This window comes from Tetrao urogallus, assembly GCF_951394365.1.
Source record: "Tetrao urogallus genome assembly, chromosome: 8".
Classification (NCBI taxonomy): domain Eukaryota; kingdom Metazoa; phylum Chordata; class Aves; order Galliformes; family Phasianidae; genus Tetrao; species Tetrao urogallus.
In genome coordinates, this window is record NC_136821.1 from 17,319,110 (window position 1) to 17,341,838 (window position 22,729).

At 33.4% G+C, this 22,729-nt stretch overlaps 1 protein-coding gene across 8 annotated transcripts in view; it reads left to right on the top strand.

Moving 5' to 3' along the window:
- Positions 1–22,729, top strand: part of LOC306949436 (sodium channel protein type 2 subunit alpha) — a gene marked incomplete at both ends in the record, with an annotated part of 53,774 nt that overhangs the window by 26,584 nt on the left and 4,461 nt on the right. For all 8 annotated transcript variants that reach the window (XM_079539317.1, XM_079539310.1, XM_079539312.1 and 5 more), the window contains 7 exons: positions 46–525; positions 10,321–10,441; positions 10,789–10,943; positions 11,943–12,116; positions 14,241–14,363; positions 20,405–20,686; positions 22,071–22,124. In XM_079539317.1, coding sequence (XP_079395443.1) covers positions 46–525; positions 10,321–10,441; positions 10,789–10,943; positions 11,943–12,116; positions 14,241–14,363; positions 20,405–20,686; positions 22,071–22,124 — 1,389 coding nt within the window. The remainder of the gene's footprint in view (positions 1–45; positions 526–10,320; positions 10,442–10,788; positions 10,944–11,942; positions 12,117–14,240; positions 14,364–20,404; positions 20,687–22,070; positions 22,125–22,729) is intronic.

The following is a 22,729-nucleotide window of genomic DNA, read 5'->3' on the forward strand; positions in this document are numbered from 1 at the left end:
TTAAAAATAAGAGATTCAAAATATTATATCGTTACTGTCTTTCAGGTACTCAACCTGTTTCTGGCCTTGCTCCTGAGCTCCTTTAGTTCAGACAACCTTGCAGCTACAGATGATGATAATGAGATGAACAATCTACAGATTGCTGTGGCAAGGATTCAGAAGGGTATAGATTTTGTGAAGAGAAAAGTGCGTGAATTCATCCAAAAAGCCTTTGTTAGAAAGCAGAAAGTTTTAGATGAAATCAAACCTCTTGAAGACCTGAACAACAAAAAAGACAGCTGTATTTCCAACCACACGATAGTAGAAATAGGAAAAAACCTTGCCTACCTTAAAGAAGGGAATGGAACTACCAGTGGCATAGGCAGCAGTGTGGAAAAATATGTTGTTGATGAAAGTGATTACATGTCCTTCATAAACAACCCAAGTCTCACTGTGACAGTACCAATTGCTGTTGGGGAATCTGATTTTGAAAATTTAAATACAGAGGAGTTTAGCAGCGAGTCAGACCTGGAAGAAAGCAAAGAGGTAAGACTACTTCTATCTTAAAAATTCTCTGATTCATGTTAGTTTCCTGAAATTACTAGTGTTGAATAAAAATCTATACTTAATTACTGTACATAAGAGTATGAACACTTGTAAATGTATTTGAGATAAACTGATGTTAAGATTGCAAATTTTGAATGATAGTACAGTATTGTACTTCGCTTAAAAATCAAGCTAAGATATATATATTTTCAATAATATTTTCTTTTCCCCCCTATTTTATTGTATTTATTCACTAAGAAGAAAAAGGACCAATTTAATAGCCTTGACAAAATGTTGGAAAGAGTTGTGCAAGTTTCTCCATATTTACTTAATCAGTATAGTTATTTGCTTCTTCCTGCTTTCTGGAGAGCTTCCTATCAAATTAATAGTTTATTCTGATGCTTTTAACCTTTTTGATACAATTAAAAAAAAATCACAACCGTTTGGATACATCATATTGCTGCTCTGGACTGACATCATTAGATAATTTCATATGTATCACTAATAACCATCTGATAGTAGCTGAACTGCTGAAGAAGTGATGTCCTTGCATTGAAAAGTTATAAAGCTTTATTTCTCAGTACGGTATCCTTTCATATATCTACTCACTGTCATTTTTTAAACTTTAACATGTTTGCATCTGTTATCTACTGTGAAAATAATAAAAGGCACCTGTGGCACAACATGGTGCCCAGTGGATGTCTCCAAGCTAACATTTAGTGAGTAGCAGAGGATGTCAAAGCTTTCATTACTGTTTTAACCCAGTGCTCTGTGCAATTGTGTATGGTGGAGGCACACCATGTCAACTGTAATTAGTCTGTGCTATGCTCAGTACTAATGCTAGTTCATTCAGGATTAGCATGGGCATTTTTGAACAGTACTGCATGCTGTGATATAGACACAAACAAACAGAAAGATGTTCATAACGGATTTCTTCACACTTGAATCCAAGGGTATGAATATGGATAAGATTCTATTAGTTCTTACTCCAAGATTCTTGCACTGTCTGCATCACACATTTAGTCATATTTTTTTGTCTCTCTTCAGACTATTCTTTATTGTTCTTTTCAAAAATATTTTTTTACAGATTGTCTGCATTACTGTCTATCTTACTTTTCATAACCATGCATTGCATGTACAACAGAACAGTTCTTTTAGTTTGGCCTTCAGTTATTTTGTGTAATAAAGAGGTTGATTATGGAAAAAGTTCTTGGTCTTCAGTCTAGTATCAAAGATTCCATTCTATCCTGTTTAGGATGAGAAACAGAATCTTTTTTCAGGCACCTTATGAGAAATAGGGCTAGCATATTGTTCTGTCATTCCTTTCTCCATTGTTAGCATTTCAAACTTTACTGCTAACTAAGGAACAGCAAATTCCACTTCTAATGTAATTAAATTCTGCCTGACAGTGAGATTTCCTATTATGTTTGCATGTCATAATAATGGCACAGGTTATTTTTCTCTCTTGTAAATCATGTAGTTTCTTGGCACAGGCCTATACCTTCTTGGGTTTGTTCTTTTTTTTTTTTTGTTTTCTTTCTTATCATCTTCAAGTAGATCTATGATTTTCAGTCTTTTCATTGCTTAACAACTAGTGATATCCAGAGGATGTACTGAAAGTTTGGGAATAAAGGGCCGTAAGTTAAATTTCAGTACTAGGAAATGTAATACTTTGGATTTCTTCATCACAAGAAGAAATATTTATTGCTATCTTAGTGGAGTAACAAATATTAGCCTGTATTCTGCAGTGGTTTGTAAAGTTAGTGTAGTATTTCAATCCATTTCAACAGTGATGGCAGACTAAGACGTTATTGATAGAATATTCTAAATATTGCAGTTGGAAAGTATGAAGAAGATATTGTTAGTTTATTTTGCAGATATATTGTAACTGACAGTGACGCTTCAGATGATATTATTGCATGATGGCACTGAAAGAAAATTTTCTGACAGGTGTAGTATTGAGATGTTAACTGCTAAGTCCTGATAGGATCAGAAGCTTGCACTCAGGAAAACATTAGTCTAAACTCCCCTCTCCTCACTTCTTTGCTCTCCCGTCCACATCCCCGTGTTAGTAAACCATGATTTAAGGTGTGCTGTAATGCTTTCCCTGCACTTGTTCTTTTTAAAGTTCTGAAGCTATGTACATAGTAGCTGAAATATTATCAAAATGAATTATAGCTCTGATAATTTTTAATTGACTACTTCTCTGTGAAAAGTAATTTGGAAATGTAGTTGAATTGCACGAATTAAATACTCTCTGTCATTCCAATAACAGGAAGAAGTACTTTAAACATTTTCATTAGTGATTATTAAATTATTTTGATGAAATCTGAATCTGAAATCTACTTTTGAAAATGTAGGGAAGTACTCTCCATGTTGAATCTGCAACTATTGCACAGAAAATGATCTGTGATTCACTGAGCAAGAAGGAACATGACTTATGGCAGTGCCAGTAAACACTGACATCTGTTTTGAGAAATCTTTCTCTGCTATAAATTCTGTTTTTAAAATTTTAACATCAAATAGTAGATAAAATACTCTTACTGCAGTTTTTTATCTCAATTCTAATTCCTACTCTTCACTAGATGATTCTTATCAACTATGTTTTTTGGTGATGAGAAGAATAGAGGCGTATTAATTACACAACTAAAGCTCTGGTCATGAAATTAGCAAAAGATGACTTTTTTTTTTTTTTTTAATTAAAAAGTGACAGCAAATGACTTTTTGTTCAAGACTTCATGTTTTTTGTCATGCCATGATGTGCCTTTATGTGCCCTAACATGCCCTCTCATGTGTTCCCATTTATGTGAATCTGCTGTTGCTGACTGTTGATCTGCAGACACCTTATTGCTTACATATGCAAATTAGAGGTGCTCAAGATAGAAATTGGCACCAAACCACCTTCAGTTAGCAGAATACCAAACGAAAGGCTGCAAGGTCATCTGGCCAGATCCTGATGAGAGAGAGTGTCTGTTTGCTTTTATGCATGTCTGTATATAAACATGAATACATGTATTCCTTGTGATGTAGGGCAATAAGATGAATTTCTACAGATAATTATAATTTATTAGCAAGTTTTAATTAAGCAGATTAATGTTTGGTGAATCATTGTTATAACATACATCTTTTCTAGTATTCTGATGAAAATAAAAACTTGCTTATACCCTTCTAGAAACAATACATACAATATTGCACATGCCAGTAGGTATGAATTTACGTTATGAAAAGCTGACCAGAATTTTCTAGAAGATTGTATTTGAAACCTAAAAAGAAATAATTATGAAAACATTGTGTCCATAGGAACTTTACTGGTTGAATACATTGCAATAATGAACACACCCTAAATAAACCGTTACCATAAAAGTAGGCTCATTAGCATATATGGGGCATTATGCTGAGACTGTTATCCTGCTCATGTAGACTTGAGACACCCTGCTGCTTTCCAGCATGAAAGCTGTAAATATATGTTTTCATTTTTAGCTTTTTAAGTACTATGGGGATGGTATATGTAGAAAATTTTGAAGTGCATGTATTCTGTGTAATAATTAGATTTTTATTCTTAGTATAACTTTCAGGCTCACAACTATGGCGTGCAGAATTACAAGGTATTTTTAAATGCCTTAAAGAATGTGATATCTCCTAGTTCTGTTGCAGACATCACAATAGTGTATATTTTACTTTAGGCAGCATTCAGTAATCTAAAAGATACTTACTGTCTTGTATTCTCACATATATTCATATTATTCTGAACTACTGAAAAGTAAATGTATTGGATCTTTACTCAGCCAATATAATTGTATAAGAATTTCCAGCGCAAAAAAAACCCACAGAGGTGCTGTGTCCTGAACTTCATTTCCTACCATTCTTACTTCTCACAGGAGTAGAACCAAGCTGGATCAGTCAAGAGTGCAGCTCTGGTACTTTTAGTCGAGGCAGAGCATCGTGTCACCAATTTTACACAGGTTACCTAAGCAAATTATACATATATATGTTATATAATCACTTTTTAATGGATATTGACTGGCCTGCATGTTTTTCAGCTAACCTGTCCCATTCATTGCAATAAAGTACAAACATGCACAGCTGCTCTCTGCTGAGCCACAGGACTTGCATCACAGCATGGTCAGGCGAGATTGGCAGCCCCAACATTTCTATGGTTTAGATGCCATACTTTTCATTATATTCTAACTGTATTTGGCAGTGCATGCTATGTACCTTTGCCAATCTTGTTGGTAAAATTTTCAGGATTCTAGTTTTGAAGGGTTTTCTTTCCTTTCATAGGAAGACAGGGTATATAATTCACCAACTTTCTCTTAAGAATCTTAATAAGACCATTTGTAAATTGTGTTGATAATGAAGGGCTGTTAATTGGTTTGGAAAACTTTCATAATATTGTATTCTAGATTGTAACATTGGTAACTTGCAAGCTCATGATAGCCGTCATTATTTTTTTACAAGTTTCCTTAGAAATGCTTTTTTTTAGTAGTCATGTAAGCATTTATTTAGTTTGGAGGTTAATATACAGTATTTGAAGCACCATTAAGCATGAAATCATTTAATTTCCACAGTCAAAGCATGTGACCATCATTTGTTTAAAAAAAAAAAAAAAAAAAAGCTTATACTAAATGGGTGTTTGGCTGGTCAAACATTCAGAGATCAGTTCTGCTCTTACTTACACCCACACTTACAAGTGTAGAGGTGCAAAGAGAAAACTGATGACAAAAATCTGACCCAATTCAGTCTTTCCATAGCTCTTTAATTTATGCTTACAAAAGACTACCTCCCCAGACATCTAAAATTGTCTGCCCCGAGAAACTTAAGGTTATTCTTACCTTATGGGTAACAAATACAGTTCAGCAGTCCAGTGAGTAAGTTGCAGTGTTTGGACCAAAAGGTCTTCAGTTTCAGTATGATTTGTATCTCACATATTAAATGTGATCCTAACATTTATAACACCATGGTGCAATATAACGTTGCTTTCAGTTTGGTAAAAAAAAAAAAAAGTAGAGTTAAAATGCACTTATTAATAAATAAATAGCTTTTTATCTTCTCTTTTGTAATGATAATTTACATGATTAGTCATACTTTGATTTACAAATATTCAATTATTCAAAATTCTTTCCTACTCTGAAAAATTAAGTCTTTGGTTTGTTTATGAACTGATCACATCCCACTGTCATATTATGTGTCATAGGGAATGACATTAAATTGTGAGATATTGTTTCACCTTGTAGTTAGCTTAATTAATCTTTATAGACAGCAGTCCCATGCTGTTTCAGAAATATCCTTCCACTATTTGTGGAACAACAAGTCTGCTTTTGCAAATATTTGCACTGCTACTTATGATGCTTTTGCCTTCATTGAACACCCTTGCAAATATCTTCATTTATCAATGCTCATGAATGAGTAGGATAAAGTAAATATGAATATCACTGCAATTCAGAGAGGACTGTATTTTAAGGATCATGCTTTTCTGCAGTATTTGCAAAATCAGCATATAATCATTAAGCCTTGATTCACAATGTTCTGGGTTTTCTTGAACTGATGGAGTTATTATGCCTTACTGTATAAGCATTAGAAACAGTGACATCCAAATTCTACTTAGCTATACCAGTGGAACTACAATGATATTTAGCCACCTGGTCATTTTTGTAGGTTATGTAGCTGTACGGGAAACAGACTGTGTACGTTTGAACATCATATTACTATACAAGACAGAGATCATCTCATCTTTATAGTGACATACAAATAGTACAAATAGCAAGAAAAACATGTATTTCCCATTATTTAACATTTTCACAGGTTTGGGAGGAATGGAAATTAATGCAAAGCAAAAATAGTGGTTTCCCTTAATGCCATCTTACTGCTTCTTTCTATTCTGCTCTTTGCTCCTTCTGTCACTTAAATTTTGATTTTAACAGCTATTAGTTGCATCCTGGCCAATCATGAAATTTCAGGCTTCATTAAAAGAGTTTATCTAAGAGCTGTTTAACTTCTCTGTGATAATTATTATGGAAATAAAGAAAGAGATATTAGAAGCTCAAAGTGGCCTGGCTGTAAGTGAAGCAGAATTGTATGACGCTATGGGATGTTGTGAAGGTTCAGAAAGTAATTTATTTCAAAAACTTCCTGACCTAAACTTGGCTGCTGCTTTTTGCAATGCTTCTCTGTTAGGCAAGCTGCTTTCCACTTTTAGTTTCTATCTTGAAAGCTAAACTAAAAACTCTCTCTCATCCTGTACTGTATTGCTGATGAAAGCATGACTGGCAGTGCTGTTGGTAAGCGTGACATAAAAGATATGTGTAGCTATGATAATCAGTATATCGCTGCTTTTGAACCATGTGTTACTGTCTTCTGTGAAGACACAAAGTACATTCTGAGTTTTTGAAAAGTAGATTCCTCTGAGAATAATTTCCTTATCATGCTCTTCAGAAAACCTTTTTTTTTTTTTTTTTTTTTCAATAATCTAGAATCATAGTACTTGAAGAGTGTCTAATAGTTGATAAATATCCTATAGTCTGGGTGACTAAATACTTTTGAAATCTAGAGGCATGGTATCAAAAAAGGCTCAGAAAGGACTTGCTAGCATTATCAAAGGTAAACTTTGGTATTGATGATTATCTTGTTGTTACAGGTTCATTCTTTTGAAAAGCTGTATACATATGTGGTGTATAGCATTGCCAAAATCCAGTCTTTGTAATGCTGCTGAGCAAAGAAAAGAGTTTACTGGGTGCAAAGGTAACTTTTAGATATGTTCTGGTGAAGAGCTGGGGCATATGCTAGATACCCAACATATCAGGGTCTGCCACTGAGGACAGCTGATTTTTTTTACTGTGTGGACACTGAAATTCCAGTTCAGTGAAATAAAAAGTCTTTTTATGTGCTAAAGCATATGGACAAGACATAATCAACAATAACATGACTTATTCCCAGGTGAGTCTTTATTAAATACATAGAAATCAGTGCAATGTCCCTTGGTAAGTTGCTCTATAACAGAAGAGAAATTGGCTGTGGAAATATATGATTATTACTGACAACTCTTCTAGGCACACTGACCTCAATTGATTTGGTGAGATCTTAAGATATAATATCATAGAACCTTCAGAGCTGTTTATAATGCATACAATTTTTTATAATTATACAAAATGCTGCATAATGAATTTAGTTTTAAAACAAAAACAGAAAAATAACCGTTTATGTTGAAAAAAATAACTGTTTTTCTTCCCTACGTGATACTTAATTATTACTGAATTTATTGAATAATGTTTGTAGTCTACTCATTCATCTATTGATCTGTGTGGAGTTAAATTCAGGTGTACAAGAACAGCATGCTAAAGAAATACTGTTACAGCAACAATGGAAGATTTAACAGAATTGTTGGTGGGAAAAGGCATTTTATTGTTGTGTTTCAAATATCAGCTGCTGATTTAATTTAGCATTTTTCTGTTTAGCTTAACTTCTGTGATTATTATTGCAGCTCTTTACAAGAAGCATACCAGATTTTCAATGAGAAGAGGCTTGTAAGATAAAATTCACCGTAGATACTGCCCCACAGAAATAAAGATGGCTTTCTGATGTACCTGATAATTGACTGTTCTACTGTCTCATTTTCTAGCTTTTCTTCCTGATCATTTTGATCCCTCCTAATTTTTCATATTGAGTTATCTATTAGTCTTGAGCATTTTCAATAATAGGAATTCATTATTCCTACTTAAAATTAACATGTTGATTAAGCTTACTGCGTAATATCTGAGTTACTAAATTCTTCCTTTTTCCTGTAAAAGAATGGACAGGACAGTAGGTCCTTCAAATTTATATTTTAACCAGATCATGATTTTTGTTTGCTCTGCTACTACTGCAGCATTCTGCTAAAAATGCTGTCCAGACTGGAATGATGCAAGCAATATTTTAAGAAAAGTTTACAAGCAGATAGTCACTTCTCAGTTTAAAAGTGATTTATTGTATAGTATTGATAAGCATTAATTTTGATAGCATATGTACATTTATTTGGAATGTACCTTGAGTTTACAGTGTTTTTGCCCTTTTCTCAAACTGATGATTGACTTCCACGTATTTTTATATGCTGTGGTCCTTAATTACAGAATAAGTATTTATCCCATACTTTCCATCTTCACCATTGTAGAGGCAGTATTCCATATGACCAAACTGCCATGTGTTGCCTGCAGGTTTGAATTAGATTGCAATTGGAGACTTTTAAATGCTAATCTGCAAAAAAAGTGTGCATCCATGCGTGTACATTGGAAATAAACTCACAGATGCTATATGCTTATGCACAGACTTAAGACATGAATATGTAAACGTTTCAAAGAAATGAAAAGGGTGTGGATATCGCTGCAATTACCTGCATAATATACCATACAATAAATGTTTTGGTTTGCTTTGTCTTCCTTCTCTAAAATGTGGTCTATGAGTGTACCATGGTACACGGAAATCATAGTTAAGCCTGTGTCAAAATCATGATATATTGTCAAATGTCTTTTGATAAATTCAGAATGAGTAAGAAACAATTTTTTCTTTGCTTAAAGAACGTACTGAATCTGGGTGGCAGCATAAAATTACCTTAAAGTTTTACATTCTGTATTCACATACTATTACTGTATACATTTCCTTTACAAAACCTTTAGAAGTTAGAGCTTCTTGAACATGTTTTAAAGGAATAATGCCTCTAACTTAAGTTTTAACTGTCAGCAAACATGTCTTTAACATTTCCATGGATCTTACCTCTGTCTAATATTATTTCCCCACAGAATGTATTTTAACTCTGCTTACATCATTCCCTTTAAAAAATTAGCTACTTATCAGTGCAGCCATTTTACTGATGTTATACTTCACATAGTGATAACATTAGAAGAGTCATAGAATGCCATGATCAAACTACTTTTACTTATTATAGTACTCATATTTGTCTGTTGCCAACACAATATCGTGGTGTGAAAGAGAAGATTTGGATTATATTATCAGTATGATTAATTGGTTCAGTATTGTATTATAACAGTATTGTTTTTAAAGCATTTGTTTTCACTTGAATCCTCCAAAAGTTTTTTTTTTTTTGTCTTATAGTTACTGGACATGTATGTGTGCTGTAACAAAGTAATAAGTAGTTTCAAAGTGCACAATAAAATCAGAAAATGCATTGGCAACAGAGAATGCAAAATAACAGCTACTGCTCTTAAATTAATGTGATGCTCTTTTAGAAATAGAAATTTATCCTGTACAATTCATAATATGTGTTTTCATGTCAATGATAATTAAAAGTTAATATTCCAACTTTTTAGATTATACAGTTTTGATAGAATAACATTTACTTGGGACATGAAAATACATCTATACAGCTTGTTCTTGGTTTGGTCATGACTTTGGAAAAGTTATTTGTATTAACACAAACTATATGAAGTGTGATCTAAAATGCAGCCACATGATTGGAATAATAAAGCAGTACAAACTGTGGAAGGCACCCATTCCTAACTTATAGGAATTTTTTTTAAGATTTCTTGTATGTGGCTCAGAATAGTAGTCTAAGTATTTCAGCAATTCCTTATATGAAAACATGAAAATATTTCATTGAGGGGGAATACGTAATACAATTTTTCTAATCTTGTGACCTCACCTGTAGTAGAGCAATTTGGCATTATATATTGTATATCAAAATTATTATTTTAATTTCAGAGCATGAAATACATGCAAAATATTTTGATATGCATTTCAAACATTAACGTCTATTCAAAATAATTTAAATTTGAAAAAATAATGGTATATGTGGGTTTTAATTCACAGAAATTAAATGCCTCCAGTTCATCAGAAGGTAGCACAGTTGATATTGGACTACCTCCAGAAGGAGAGCAGCCAGAAGTAGAACCTGAAGAATCTCTGGAGCCTGAGGCTTGTTTTACAGAAGGTAGGAAAAGCAAAATATATTCACATGATAAGGCCTAATTTTGTTGGTGTGGGCTGGGTTCTATTCTCAGTTGAAATCAATAAGCTGACTTGTGATTACAATTATATTTTTTTTATATGAGTATCTCCTTCGTAGGTGCTGTTGTGGTGCTCACTTTCTCCTTGATAGATATTATAAAAGTTACAGAACTTCTATTTCAAATATTGAAAGTTAGGCCCTCAAATATTCAGAAAGATACTTATTTACAGCCATATATTGCAGTAATTCTGAAATGAGCCGAATTGCTTTTGTTCATCTGTAATTCCTATTAGCCTTTTTTTGACATCTCAATTAATTATCACACTTAGGCTGTGTGCGAAGATTCAAGTGTTGTCAAGTCAGTGTAGAGGATGGGAAAGGGAAAATCTGGTGGAATCTTAGGAAAACATGCTATAAGATTGTTGAACACAACTGGTTTGAGACCTTCATTGTCTTCATGATTCTCCTCAGCAGTGGTGCACTGGTAAGTTAAGATGGAACAACTGTGTCTATTTTAGCAAGCATTTGGAGTTACAATTCATTTTATAGCTACAGTAAACATCAGAATTTAATATCCAATTCAGTGATGTTCTAATGCCTATGTATATGAACAAATATTTGGCATATATTGTGGTGAACTTGTAAGTTTTCTCTCAGGCTATGAAAGAAATTGTTAGATGAGTTAAAAATGTAGCTACTGTTCATGAAAATAAGAAATCAGCTACATCAGTCTGGTGCTCACATCTCCATATTCTTTTTATATACTAGTAACTCTTTTTTCTCAGAAGAGATGCATAGAGTATGATTTGATTGCAGAGCTAGGAAGATATGAACAGCAACTTGAATTGCAAAATGAGATGTAAGGTATGATAATGATTCAATCAGTTTTTTTTTGCCAAATTGACCTTAAATCAGGTACACTGAGTAAGTACAGGAGCAATTAGTCTCTCATAGCAGGAGCAAAATACAGTGCACTTGCTACACTTGCATTTCAGGTTGCATTGATTCACTGTTGATGTAGATCTTTCCTTTTGAAATTTCTGTTTAGAATTGCTTTGTGGGTTGTGCGTATAGTTTGGGTTCAATTACTCATTTCTCAAAATTATATATCACAAGGTATTATTAAATTTCTAATGTAATATGAATAATTTTGATATAAAGTTTTGATACAAAGTTGGAACTGTCAAAGGGAAATCCTTATGCCAATAAGCTATTGCTATTCATGGAAACGAATGAAAATGTGATTTGGAGAATAGTATTACAGTAAGTTTCATGAATCATTGTCCAGCTCAGCTGAAAGATGAGTACTACAATGTTATGAAGACTATGGTATTAAGTGAAAGGATTTTGGTAAGAATTTTGGTAAGAATATGTGGCTAATCATCACGTATATCTTTTCAACTCAAATACTCTGTTGGGTACTATATCCTGCATTGCAAATTAGGAAGTCATTTAATTATATCCTCAAAAATCTTTTTCACAGGCATTTGAAGATATATACATAGAACAACGTAAAACTATCAAGACCATGCTGGAATATGCTGACAAAGTTTTTACTTACATCTTCATTCTGGAAATGCTTTTAAAATGGGTGGCTTATGGCTTTCAAACCTATTTCACTAATGCATGGTGCTGGCTGGACTTCCTGATTGTTGATGTATGTATTCTTTTCCATATCATGTACCACAAGCTCTAAAAATCAGAGGATTATGTGTTTAGATAAACATACTGCTCGAGCCAAAGGAAGTTCTGTTTTAAAATTGCTGTTGTGATTTGCTTTATAATTCTGTTTGGAAAAGAAAAATTATACAGATGTACTTCTTATTCTAGATATTTTTTTTCTGATATTCTGTAGTTTTATGAAGTTATTGAGCTTTATTGAAAGTATGCTTTTTTGGTAATTTTGCTGTGTGGAATGGATGTTGCTGATCTTCATGAGTTTTAACTCTATGTGGAATTTGAGTATTTGAAAGCAATTGATTTGAAAGTTTCTAACTTTCTACTGCTTTAGTGTGTATCCTATCTCTTAGTGTGATGAAAGAAAAATACTGCTAGGAACTCTCAGTACTACTCAGTACTTTTGTGCTTTTAACTGTATCACACATGCAACCTTAAACAGTCACTTAGAGAGCTATAGCTGAGCTCCCTTGAAATGGGTACTCCAGAGATTTTCAAAATGCTGCACCACCAAGCAGATCACATTTTCTGAAGGACCTAGTGCACAGAGTATTGTAATTTCAAGTCTTAACTGCCAAACAGTGTATGCATATTACTGGGTAGCAAAAAATGGAAGACTACAGATCTTTAGCCATGTAGCAGACATCCATTTCCCTTCCATCCTCAATATCCTGACTACATCTGTCTGTGCTAAAAGGGCATCACTCAGTTCTGCATGTGAAATTCCCATAGAATGCAAGGTAAGAGCGTGTCTTGACTCTCTTGTTCACTTGTTCTGATCAGCAGCAGAATTCTGTAGAAACCACTGCATACCTCCCTAGTATTAAAGTATGATAGACCAAGAAGTGTTTATTACACAGAGCTTGGCAAACATTCTAATTTTATATCCATATCATCCCTAGAGATCCTATGCTAAAATATGTCTAGGTGCCATGTTAGAATGCTGTGGTTGAGTAAACCCCTGTGAAATATTTAATGGCATAAGATTATGTAAATCATCAATCAGTAGTGTTCTACAGAGGCTTCGTACTTTACATTGTCTCTCTATGTTCACTGTATTTGTCAAAATTATTCAATTCTTATTTGATAATCTCTGGTTTAGTTACTGCAGTGAACTTTATGAATATCTTTCTGAGATTTTCATGGGAATCTTTCTCTATAGCAATTGTTTGCATGGAAAAAAAAAAAAAAAAAAAAAGAACAAAACCAAAACCACAACAATTTCCAGAGTATTTTTTTCAAGTGTTACGTTGGAGGAGTGAAATAACTAAGCAAAGAGGTTAATGTGGAAATGACAGAAATGAGAGAACAGGAAGGCCAAAAGAGGCATTAAATTGCAGTAGATGTTAAAAATTTTCTTTACTGGGACCATTCCTTCCAAATGGTCTACTATAAATACATTTTTAAGGATTACTGATGAAAGGTAATTGTATTATTTATTTTACAGCTATTCTGTTTTATTTAATCATCTGTCTGCAGACCAGACCAGCGTTACACAAGTCAAAATTGATGAAGTTGTTAAAGGATTCACAGGGAATGTAATGAAGTGTGGATATGGCTAACAGTGAAGTTCCCTACCATTATCTAACAAACAGTTGGTTATCAGTTTTGATTAGTCTTGCTAAATCTGAGCAGCACTGGTAGCTACGGCTGTTGTATAAGATTTTCTGGACGCTAGAAATTTACATTTGACCAAAGGCCAGGTCTGAATGTAGTTTTTGAGAGCTTTTACATTCTCAAGTTCTGAAGATAACATGGAAAGTCTTGTCCTAAATTGAGCATTCCAATTCACCCAACTTCTGCAAATTTTCTTTTTGCATGCGACTTCATTTTTCATTAAATACCACCAAATATTGGCTGGTTTATGTGAATTTAGAAGACATTTGTATACCATTCTACAAAGATGATTTCATCAACAGGTACCTAGGATATACTTTTATTCTGTTTTGTCTGACTTAAAAACTTTCTGCATTACAGAAGGATTCCTAGAGAAAGAGGTCTACCCTTGAATCTTCTTTGAAGTTCAGGGCACATGTCATCCCACCATATGTATCAAAGGATATACAAGATGAATGAGCACTATTGCCTTTCTGTTTTTGTGTAGGTCTCTTTGGTTAGCTTAACAGCTAATGCCTTGGGCTACTCAGAACTTGGTGCGATTAAATCCCTTAGGACACTAAGAGCTTTGAGACCTCTGAGAGCCTTGTCGCGATTTGAAGGGATGAGGGTAAGAAAAAATGAAAGAATTTGAAATAATGCATGCATACACAGAAGCAATGCATGCAGAATAATCAGTGACAAATCCATGCAAAAATGCTGCACCATCATCTTATATATTTTACATTTATCACTAACATATAAGCAAAAGACTTCATCTGCTTATATGAATTCATGTGTTATTGCACACATTGTAACATTTATTTAAGTTTGCTGGCCTTTCAGCAAATTTCATGTTTTCCTGAAGGCCCAAGGGTTTATCAACTGCATGGATCTCTGGAATTTTACTACATGACTGAATTTATCCTATGTGATTAAATCCTCTTACAGCTGAAATAGTTTAAAAAATCAACGTTTCCTCATAAAAGTATGAGCACATATACATATATATGCATACATGTGTTTTCCTACAAGTATAGAATGTCATATCCATAGTCCATCAAAAATTTTTTAACATACTATTATGAAAATATTAATTGGCAATTTCTGTTACAAATTAAAAGCTTTGTTATGAATCCATATGTAAGAAAATTGGCAGTGATAAAATGCCTTCACTCCTTCAGAGTAGATGACTATTGCATTCTACTTGAAACAGCATTTGTAGCACACTGAAGATGGAGCTGATGTTTTCTTTTATGATTTCTGACTTAAACTGATTGCTTACTGCTTTCTGTATTGACTTTAAAATGTTGATTGTAATCTGCAGAGCACTAAGAAGGCTGAAAACATATGGGAAGACATTTTTGCTGGCAGAGCTGGATAAGTTTGAGAAGTTACTATCTACAGTAGTTATTGCTGTAACAGTTACCAAAGCTGAGACCCTGATTTGCCCTAATTGGCTCTCAGTCTATTTTAGTGCGAAGTCAGATTAGTGATTAGTTCAAATCATTTCTTCAGTATACTGGAACAAAGGTCTGGACAAAGACCTTACATATTCTGCTATGACATGAAAACTCTAGAAAGGTTTCTCTTATAGGCAGTAGTCAACATCTGGAGATAAAAGGCATTTCAGTTCCAGCCACAAGATGCCTGACATATTCATTCAGGGTCTATATGTCTAACTGGAACACATAGCTATAAGTCTAATCAGCAAATGTACCTGAGTTGAAAACTTATTGATGAATTAAGAAGGGTCCTTGTGTGATCTACCTGCTGTGATCACTGATCTTTGAAACCTTGGGTTAAAAGCTTATTAGTAAATTTTTAAGTCAACTACAGCTTCTTGATTTTCTAGAGAAAATGTGATGGAAATCAAAAGACTTCCAACTAAAAAGGAAATAGGTTTTGATATTCAAATGGAAAATACCATGCACTTGCCTCCAACAAATTTCTGAATCTCACAGATGCTTTCTTGGTGGGCTGTCTAGCCACTCTACATTTGCTTTGGTACTCTACCACATCTGTTCTTAAAAATTCCACAGTGATAAGTTACAGGAAAGGCCTGTTAAAATTACATAAAAAAACTTTTCACACAAAATTTTTGCCATGCTTTAAAAAGTATTTTGCCTTATTCTTAGTAAATGTAGATTTCTACCCTGCTTAGTAATTAAGTTTAATTTTTCTTTTTTTTTCCTGAAATTTAGTCTGCACAATACTACCATTTTGAGAGAGCCCTGCATCAGAATATGAATTCTCATAGATTTCCTCAGCGTAATATGTTTTTTTTTTTCCTATAGCATTTTTGAACAAGTTAGAATGCCTGTGTTCTAAGTAGCTACCTGTGCGTAGGTCGCTCTGAAAGTAATACCTCCTATTTATTTCCATGTAAACTACAAGAGATACAAATAGTGCAATAACTCTATTTGATAGAGCATATTCTCAGCTACAAACACTGTTTATCAGCGTAGTCACTAAGATTGGCTATGCATTTTTGCCATTGATGAACAAGAGCCTGCATGCCGCACTTGTAGAAATCTGCATGGCCATCTGGAACATGGCTTGTCTAACATCTGCTGTTTGGTCTCCACAAACATTCAAGAAGCATTAATGAATGTCAGTGGCTGCAGTGTTTTCCTTACACAGGAATACAGTGACACCCGTTTGCTTCATCCACACTTCCACATGACACTTCACATCATTCTGTCAAACTGCCCCTCTGCTGCCATCTGTCATACGGCAACTACATGTATTGGAATATTAGTGGGAAGGTTCAGCCTATGCTGCCATAAACCCAACATCTGCCCCTGATGTTGTGGGACAGCATAATAAAATAAGAGGCATTACTTTCAGAACAGCCGCTGTATTCTCTCTTCTGAACTGAAAAAAAAATATTTGTTTTGAAAATTGCAAAGAAAGTAAAGTTTTCATAGTTCTTTATCTTCTGTGTTTAGGTTAAAATAGGCACGATTCAGGATTTTCAGTTAAAAAAAAAAATCCTTCAGAACTATGCTGAGAAAAATGTCAACATTTGGGATGTTTTATCAGAGAAAGGGCCTGTGTAAAATATCTTTCTAAAAAACACATTAATTGTTGCGTTTTAATCAGAACGATTAGCAAAAAAATTGAGAACACAACTTTGTGTAGCAAATTCATGAAGTGGAAATTTAGTGTGGAAAGAAAAAAAAAAGTAGTGCATTTTGTAAAGATTTGGGAGTTATTTTCCATCTCGTAAATTTCATGTTGATGCTTTGCCTACTGATTTGATCTGGATCTGCTGACTGTGTCTCTTAGTAAATCATCTGAATAAGAAGGAGATCTATGACTTTAGGAATAGATATAATAATAAGTAGTGCATGAAGTTAACTTTAGAATAAAAATAGACATGTTTTTATTTAAGCAATTAACTATTGGAATAACATTTTTATGGATATAAAGAATTTTGGATTATTTAAAAAATCCTCAGTCTTAAGGTTTTAAAGCTAAGTAGCTCAAGTTGGCAAAGGAATTAATTACAAAATGATTTTAAGATCTGATACCTGGAAATTCAAGATATCTCTTCATAATATATTAATTTCTTTGAACTGAAAATATAACGCTATAGTATGGTGTACATATTTTCATGGGCACTTAAAATTACTTCCACTGAGCACAAGATGTGGAGCTTCTGGAACGGGTACAGAGATGATCTGAGGACTAAAGCACCTCTCCTACAAAGGCAGGCTGAGACAGTTGAACTTTGAGAAAAGGCCCAGGGTAGACCAGATACTGGCTTTCAAAATACTTACAGGGAGCTTGTAAGCAGGAAGGAAATCAACTTCTTTTTATACAGAAAGTGACAGGACAAGAGGGAACAGTTCTATATTAAGAGACGAAAAATTTAGATTAGATATCAGGGGGAAATTTTTCACTCATATGGTGGTGAGATGCTAGAATAAGCTGTGGATGTTCCATCCCTGGAGGAGTTCAAGGCCAGGTTGGATATGGCCCTGAACAACATGATCTGGTGCTTGATTTAGTTATTGGGAACCCTGCCTGCGGCAGAGGGCTTAGAAGTAGATGATCTTTGAGGTTCTTCCAACCTAGGCCATTCTATGATTTTATTCTATGACTGTAGTTCTTATATAGATACAAGAAATTCTTTTCTACACATCTAAAAGTTTTAATCCACTGTAGTATTCTCTAGGATCATGGTTTGTTGTGCCTACCCAAATTAATAATTAATAGAAAATCTTCCTCTATTTCTAATTAATGGTAAGCATGTGATGTTTCCACTGCATCTTCCCATCACTCTTGATAATGGAAATAAGTTTTAATTTGCATGTGAAGCTTCAGGAAACTGGACTGTGGGAGTTGAGAATTACAGTGAGACATGATCTGTCTGTGTTCTGTCCTGAGTGCTGTCACTCACTGCTATATAGTGCTAGGCCCATACTACTTTTTTTTTTATTATTATTATTTAAATAAGCAAAGGATGCTCTTAAATCTCTTTTTAATTATTTCTTTTTTTTTCTTTTCACTTGTCCTCCTTTCTTGTGCCCCTACTTTCAATGCGAGCCTGGAGGTATCTAGAAGCTTTTCTCATAATACTCAAAATTATACTTTGAGTGTCTTCAAATGGTACATATTTTAACCTGATTCTGCTATAGCTTCAGGACTCTGACAATACCAGAGAAAGTATGTCGCTTGTGAAATTTAGCAGTAATAGAAAGAATAACATGACTTGACCTGCAGCTATAGTAGAACGAGGAACAGCATTCTCAGGTGTAATGAGACTGAAAACTAGAAAACAAATATCTTCATTATCTATCTCTTTATATTTCAATATTTATTTTTACTAAACAATACTTCTACAGCTAAAGATTCTAATTATATTTTTAATTGTATTTTTTAGGAATAATTGAGATAACCTTAAATAAAAATAATATTTTCTTAGCTAACAGATTTTTGGAAAATGTTACAGAATTGGAAAAAAAATCTGTAGCCGTTCATTATTCCAGTTAGACTTCCCGTTTTAATCAATAACTTCCTAGATCTCCAATTCAAATTAATTCAACATTATTATTAAGGTAATAGTTTCTTTATGTTGGCCTGCTTCTCACAGCCCTGCAAGGGCACATCATTGGCAAATCTGTGGATACAAGTCAGCATAAGAGAGCACTGCTGAAATAGTGAGAATAGATTAATCATTGATCTCTTCCCTGCTCATGAGTGATAAAATGCTGTATTGTTGTTGCTTATTGATTTATAATAAATATTGCTAAGCATATTTTATTATGTTTAACAGATTATTTTGAATTATTAATTATTTATTATTAAAATGTCCCTGTTAGAGATAAATATTTATTGCAATACGTGATTTAAAGTTTGTGGCAAAAAAAAAATAATCAAATGTTCAAGAAGCATGGGAGAGTTCATCCAATGTTCTGTGCCTTAATGGAATCAGAGAATAGCTTATGTTAATCCTAATTTGTTCCAGCATCTAAATTTAACATAACGTGAGTTTAATTGATGTCATAGAAAATTTATAATGTTGTCCAAAGTGTGGATTACCTCAAAGAGGTATTATTTTGACATAAAAGGAGCTCTGAAAGTCAAAGAGGTATTTCTTCTTTTCTTCAGGCCATGTCTACTATATGTTGTACAGGATGGTAGATCTTCACCTACTGTAACATTTGAAGGTTTTATTTTCAGTCATATAAAATAGATATGAATGAAAGTTGATTTGCTTAGATGACTAATTTTGCAAGTAATGAATTCTGTGAAACCCATGAAACATAAACATAAGGCCAGCATTTTTTACAATTAGAAACAGACTAATGTACTATCAGATCTGTTGTAGTACCTATGTCATATAACCTGAGTCAGTCATCTATAATCACATCTATGTAATACCTGATATCCTGCATTTTTTAAAAACAAAATCTGTGTTAGATTCTATGGAACTGATTCAGTTTTTTTTTTTGGAAAAGTGGGCAGAGTTGTTCCATAGTTATTACAAAAAAACTTAAGACCAAAGCTACCTGATTTAGGAGTTCATCAATTTCAGCATTAAATAAATTAAGTCTGCTTTAAGTCCTATCTGCTGCTTTCACTACCAGCATTTTTGTGTTCAGATAGCCTGCTGTTTGAACATGGCTGTTTTTCTGCTTTTATATATAGCCATCCAAATGAACATGGATACATCTCCCAGTTTTATTTAAAAGAAGTCTTAAAATTACTTGCAAGTAAAAATGTGCTCAATAACATTGATTAGGACTGTTTATCCAATAAAAACATTGATTAGGATTGTTTATCCAATAAAAATGTAATAGAGAAAAATTTTTTTGTGCTTGATGCAATCAGTCATTAGAAATATTACAGATACAATTTTGTAGACATATATTAAGTACATATTTTTAAAATTATTGATTAATGCTCTTTGTTTTTAAAGTTCATTTTATATTTTCTTCTTTTTTTTCCCATTACTTAAAGCTTCCATTTGCTTCTGTTTGTATGGTTTTCCTTCTAATTATGCTGATACTTTATCTTTCTTCAAAATTTGTATAGTATTATAATCCAAAAGTATAATACAGATTAATACTGAATTGAAACAAAGAGGTACATTTAAGTCAGTCTAATGAAGATAGTAGTGTTTGTGTTCTTACACTGTATCTGGTTTCATTTGTACACCAGGTGGTTGTAAATGCCCTCTTGGGAGCAATTCCATCCATTATGAATGTGCTTCTTGTTTGCCTTATATTCTGGCTGATCTTCAGTATCATGGGCGTAAATCTATTTGCTGGAAAATTTTACTACTGTGTTAACACTACAACTGATGAGAGATTTGATATCAGCCAAATCAACAATTACAGCCAATGTGAGGAGCTCATTAAAAACAATGAAACTGCCAGATGGAAGAATGTGAAAGTTAACTTTGATAATGTAGGCCTTGGTTACCTTTCTTTACTTCAAGTGGTAAGTCACCACTCCTGAATGTCTGTTTCTCTTTTTATATCTCTGTGGTTTACTTCTAACAGAAAAAGTTATTTCTATTCACTTCTTTCAGGCAGAAATACTTTTCCTTGCTTCTTTGTTTGGCATTATGCCTATAAAAATCCTTAAGTAAATTGTGGAGTATGTGTTTTAAAAATATATACATATATATGTGTGCATATACATGCGTCTGTGTGGAAAACTGTAAGCAGAAATGGATTTTTAACATATATAGAGTTGTTTTTTTTTTAACCTTTCTTCAAATATATATCAGCCTTGCATCTCGGTTCTTCCGATTAGAGATCAGCCTTGCTTTTCTGTTTGATTACGTATATAGTATGCTTCTACTTGTTGGACGTTGAGCTTGGTTTTAAAAGAGATGAACTTGCAGGGGCATATGTGAAAGTTTGGTGCTTTCGGAATTCTCACAGCAGAGATAAAGATCATTAACTTTTAATGATATATTCCTGTTTGTAAAGTCTCTCTAAAATTGTATTTACATATAATTAAAATTCTCACTATATTTTACAAGGTTCTAACTTAAAACTACTGTAGAAAACATGCTTCCCAAGATACTTTGTCAGCAATTTTAAGAATCCTGTGAATTCATATGTTCCAAATTAAATATATTTCTCTTATCTTTCTGATTATTAGCATTTAAATATGTTCTTTAGATTTGGGATCACCCATGCTTATACAATGCAAAGCATTTTAGGGAGGTCCTTCATCATAAATACAAGCTATTTCTTCCTGGCTGTATTATTTCTAATTAGTGTTAATTAATCATGACAAATTTGTTGTCATGTACACAGGATAAATAGTTATTCCTGATCCAGAGAGGTATTCATTTCTGTGAGCTATAAAGTCAAATAAATTTGAATTCTTGCTCAAAAATTCTGTGGTATATCACCTCAACAGTTTATAAGAGTCATCCATTAGAGCCAAGAACTGGGGATAACTCTTATGTGTGGATAAGTCTGTGACACTACATAAATAATACCAATGTAGAAGCTGTAGTGACTAACATAAGAAAAACAAGCAATTAAATTTACCCAGGATGTGTTGAATCTATATTGAGTATACCTACTTTGCTCATACACAGAAAATAATTTGTATCGTGTGTTACTCGTTATATATGAAAGTTCTTAATTTAATATAGGTTGTGTCCTTTATAGTCAAACATTACAATTTGCTTGTGATTCCCATATATGAATAAAACGTACAATGTTTTATTGCCTATTAATATTATACTGAGCTGGTGTTTTGGATTAAATTTTTAAACATGGTTAGTCTTTAGCTCTTAAATGTTTCTGACAAGCCGTTTCCCAGAAAAAGCGTGAGGTAAACACCAGTGTTCTGTTTATAGGCTACATTTAAAGGATGGATGGATATCATGTATGCTGCTGTGGATTCTCGTAATGTAAGTATACTCCCTCAATTCCATCAGTTTGACTGTATGAGCTGTAAGACTTAAGAACATAACTTTAACACCATCTTTTAGAAATAACAGTAAAAGTGAGAGAACAAGGAGTTATTGCAGTTTTATAGTTAGAGAAAATTGAAGCCATAGGAGAAATACAAGAGACGAAAAAAACAGAGGGGCAGTCCTAAAAGGTCCAAATTCTCTGCGGTGCAGTTGGACCAAAATTCCTTAATTCCGCAGCAGACTGAACTGTTGCCATGAAATGCCTTTTCCTCCTCTCATTGTGTGTATTGAGGTTTTAATTACATTTGGAAACAGGCATAGATACACAGCTTAGAGATGATGGTTTGTACCACTAAGCTTTTTTTAAAGGTGAGATTTTCACTATCTTCTGCAAACAGCCTGATTTTTCTTCAGGACACAGTTTCTATTCTTAACTTGGCCTGCGAATTTTCATACTGTTTTGTCTTCCCCTTCCTTGGTGCAAATTGTGCTCTAATTCTAAGTAAACAACTAAATAAACTATAGTGGTGAAACTCCAAGTTTTTTGTAAGCTACACTCACAGCAGGAGATCTGTTGTAATATAATAAATGTGCACAGC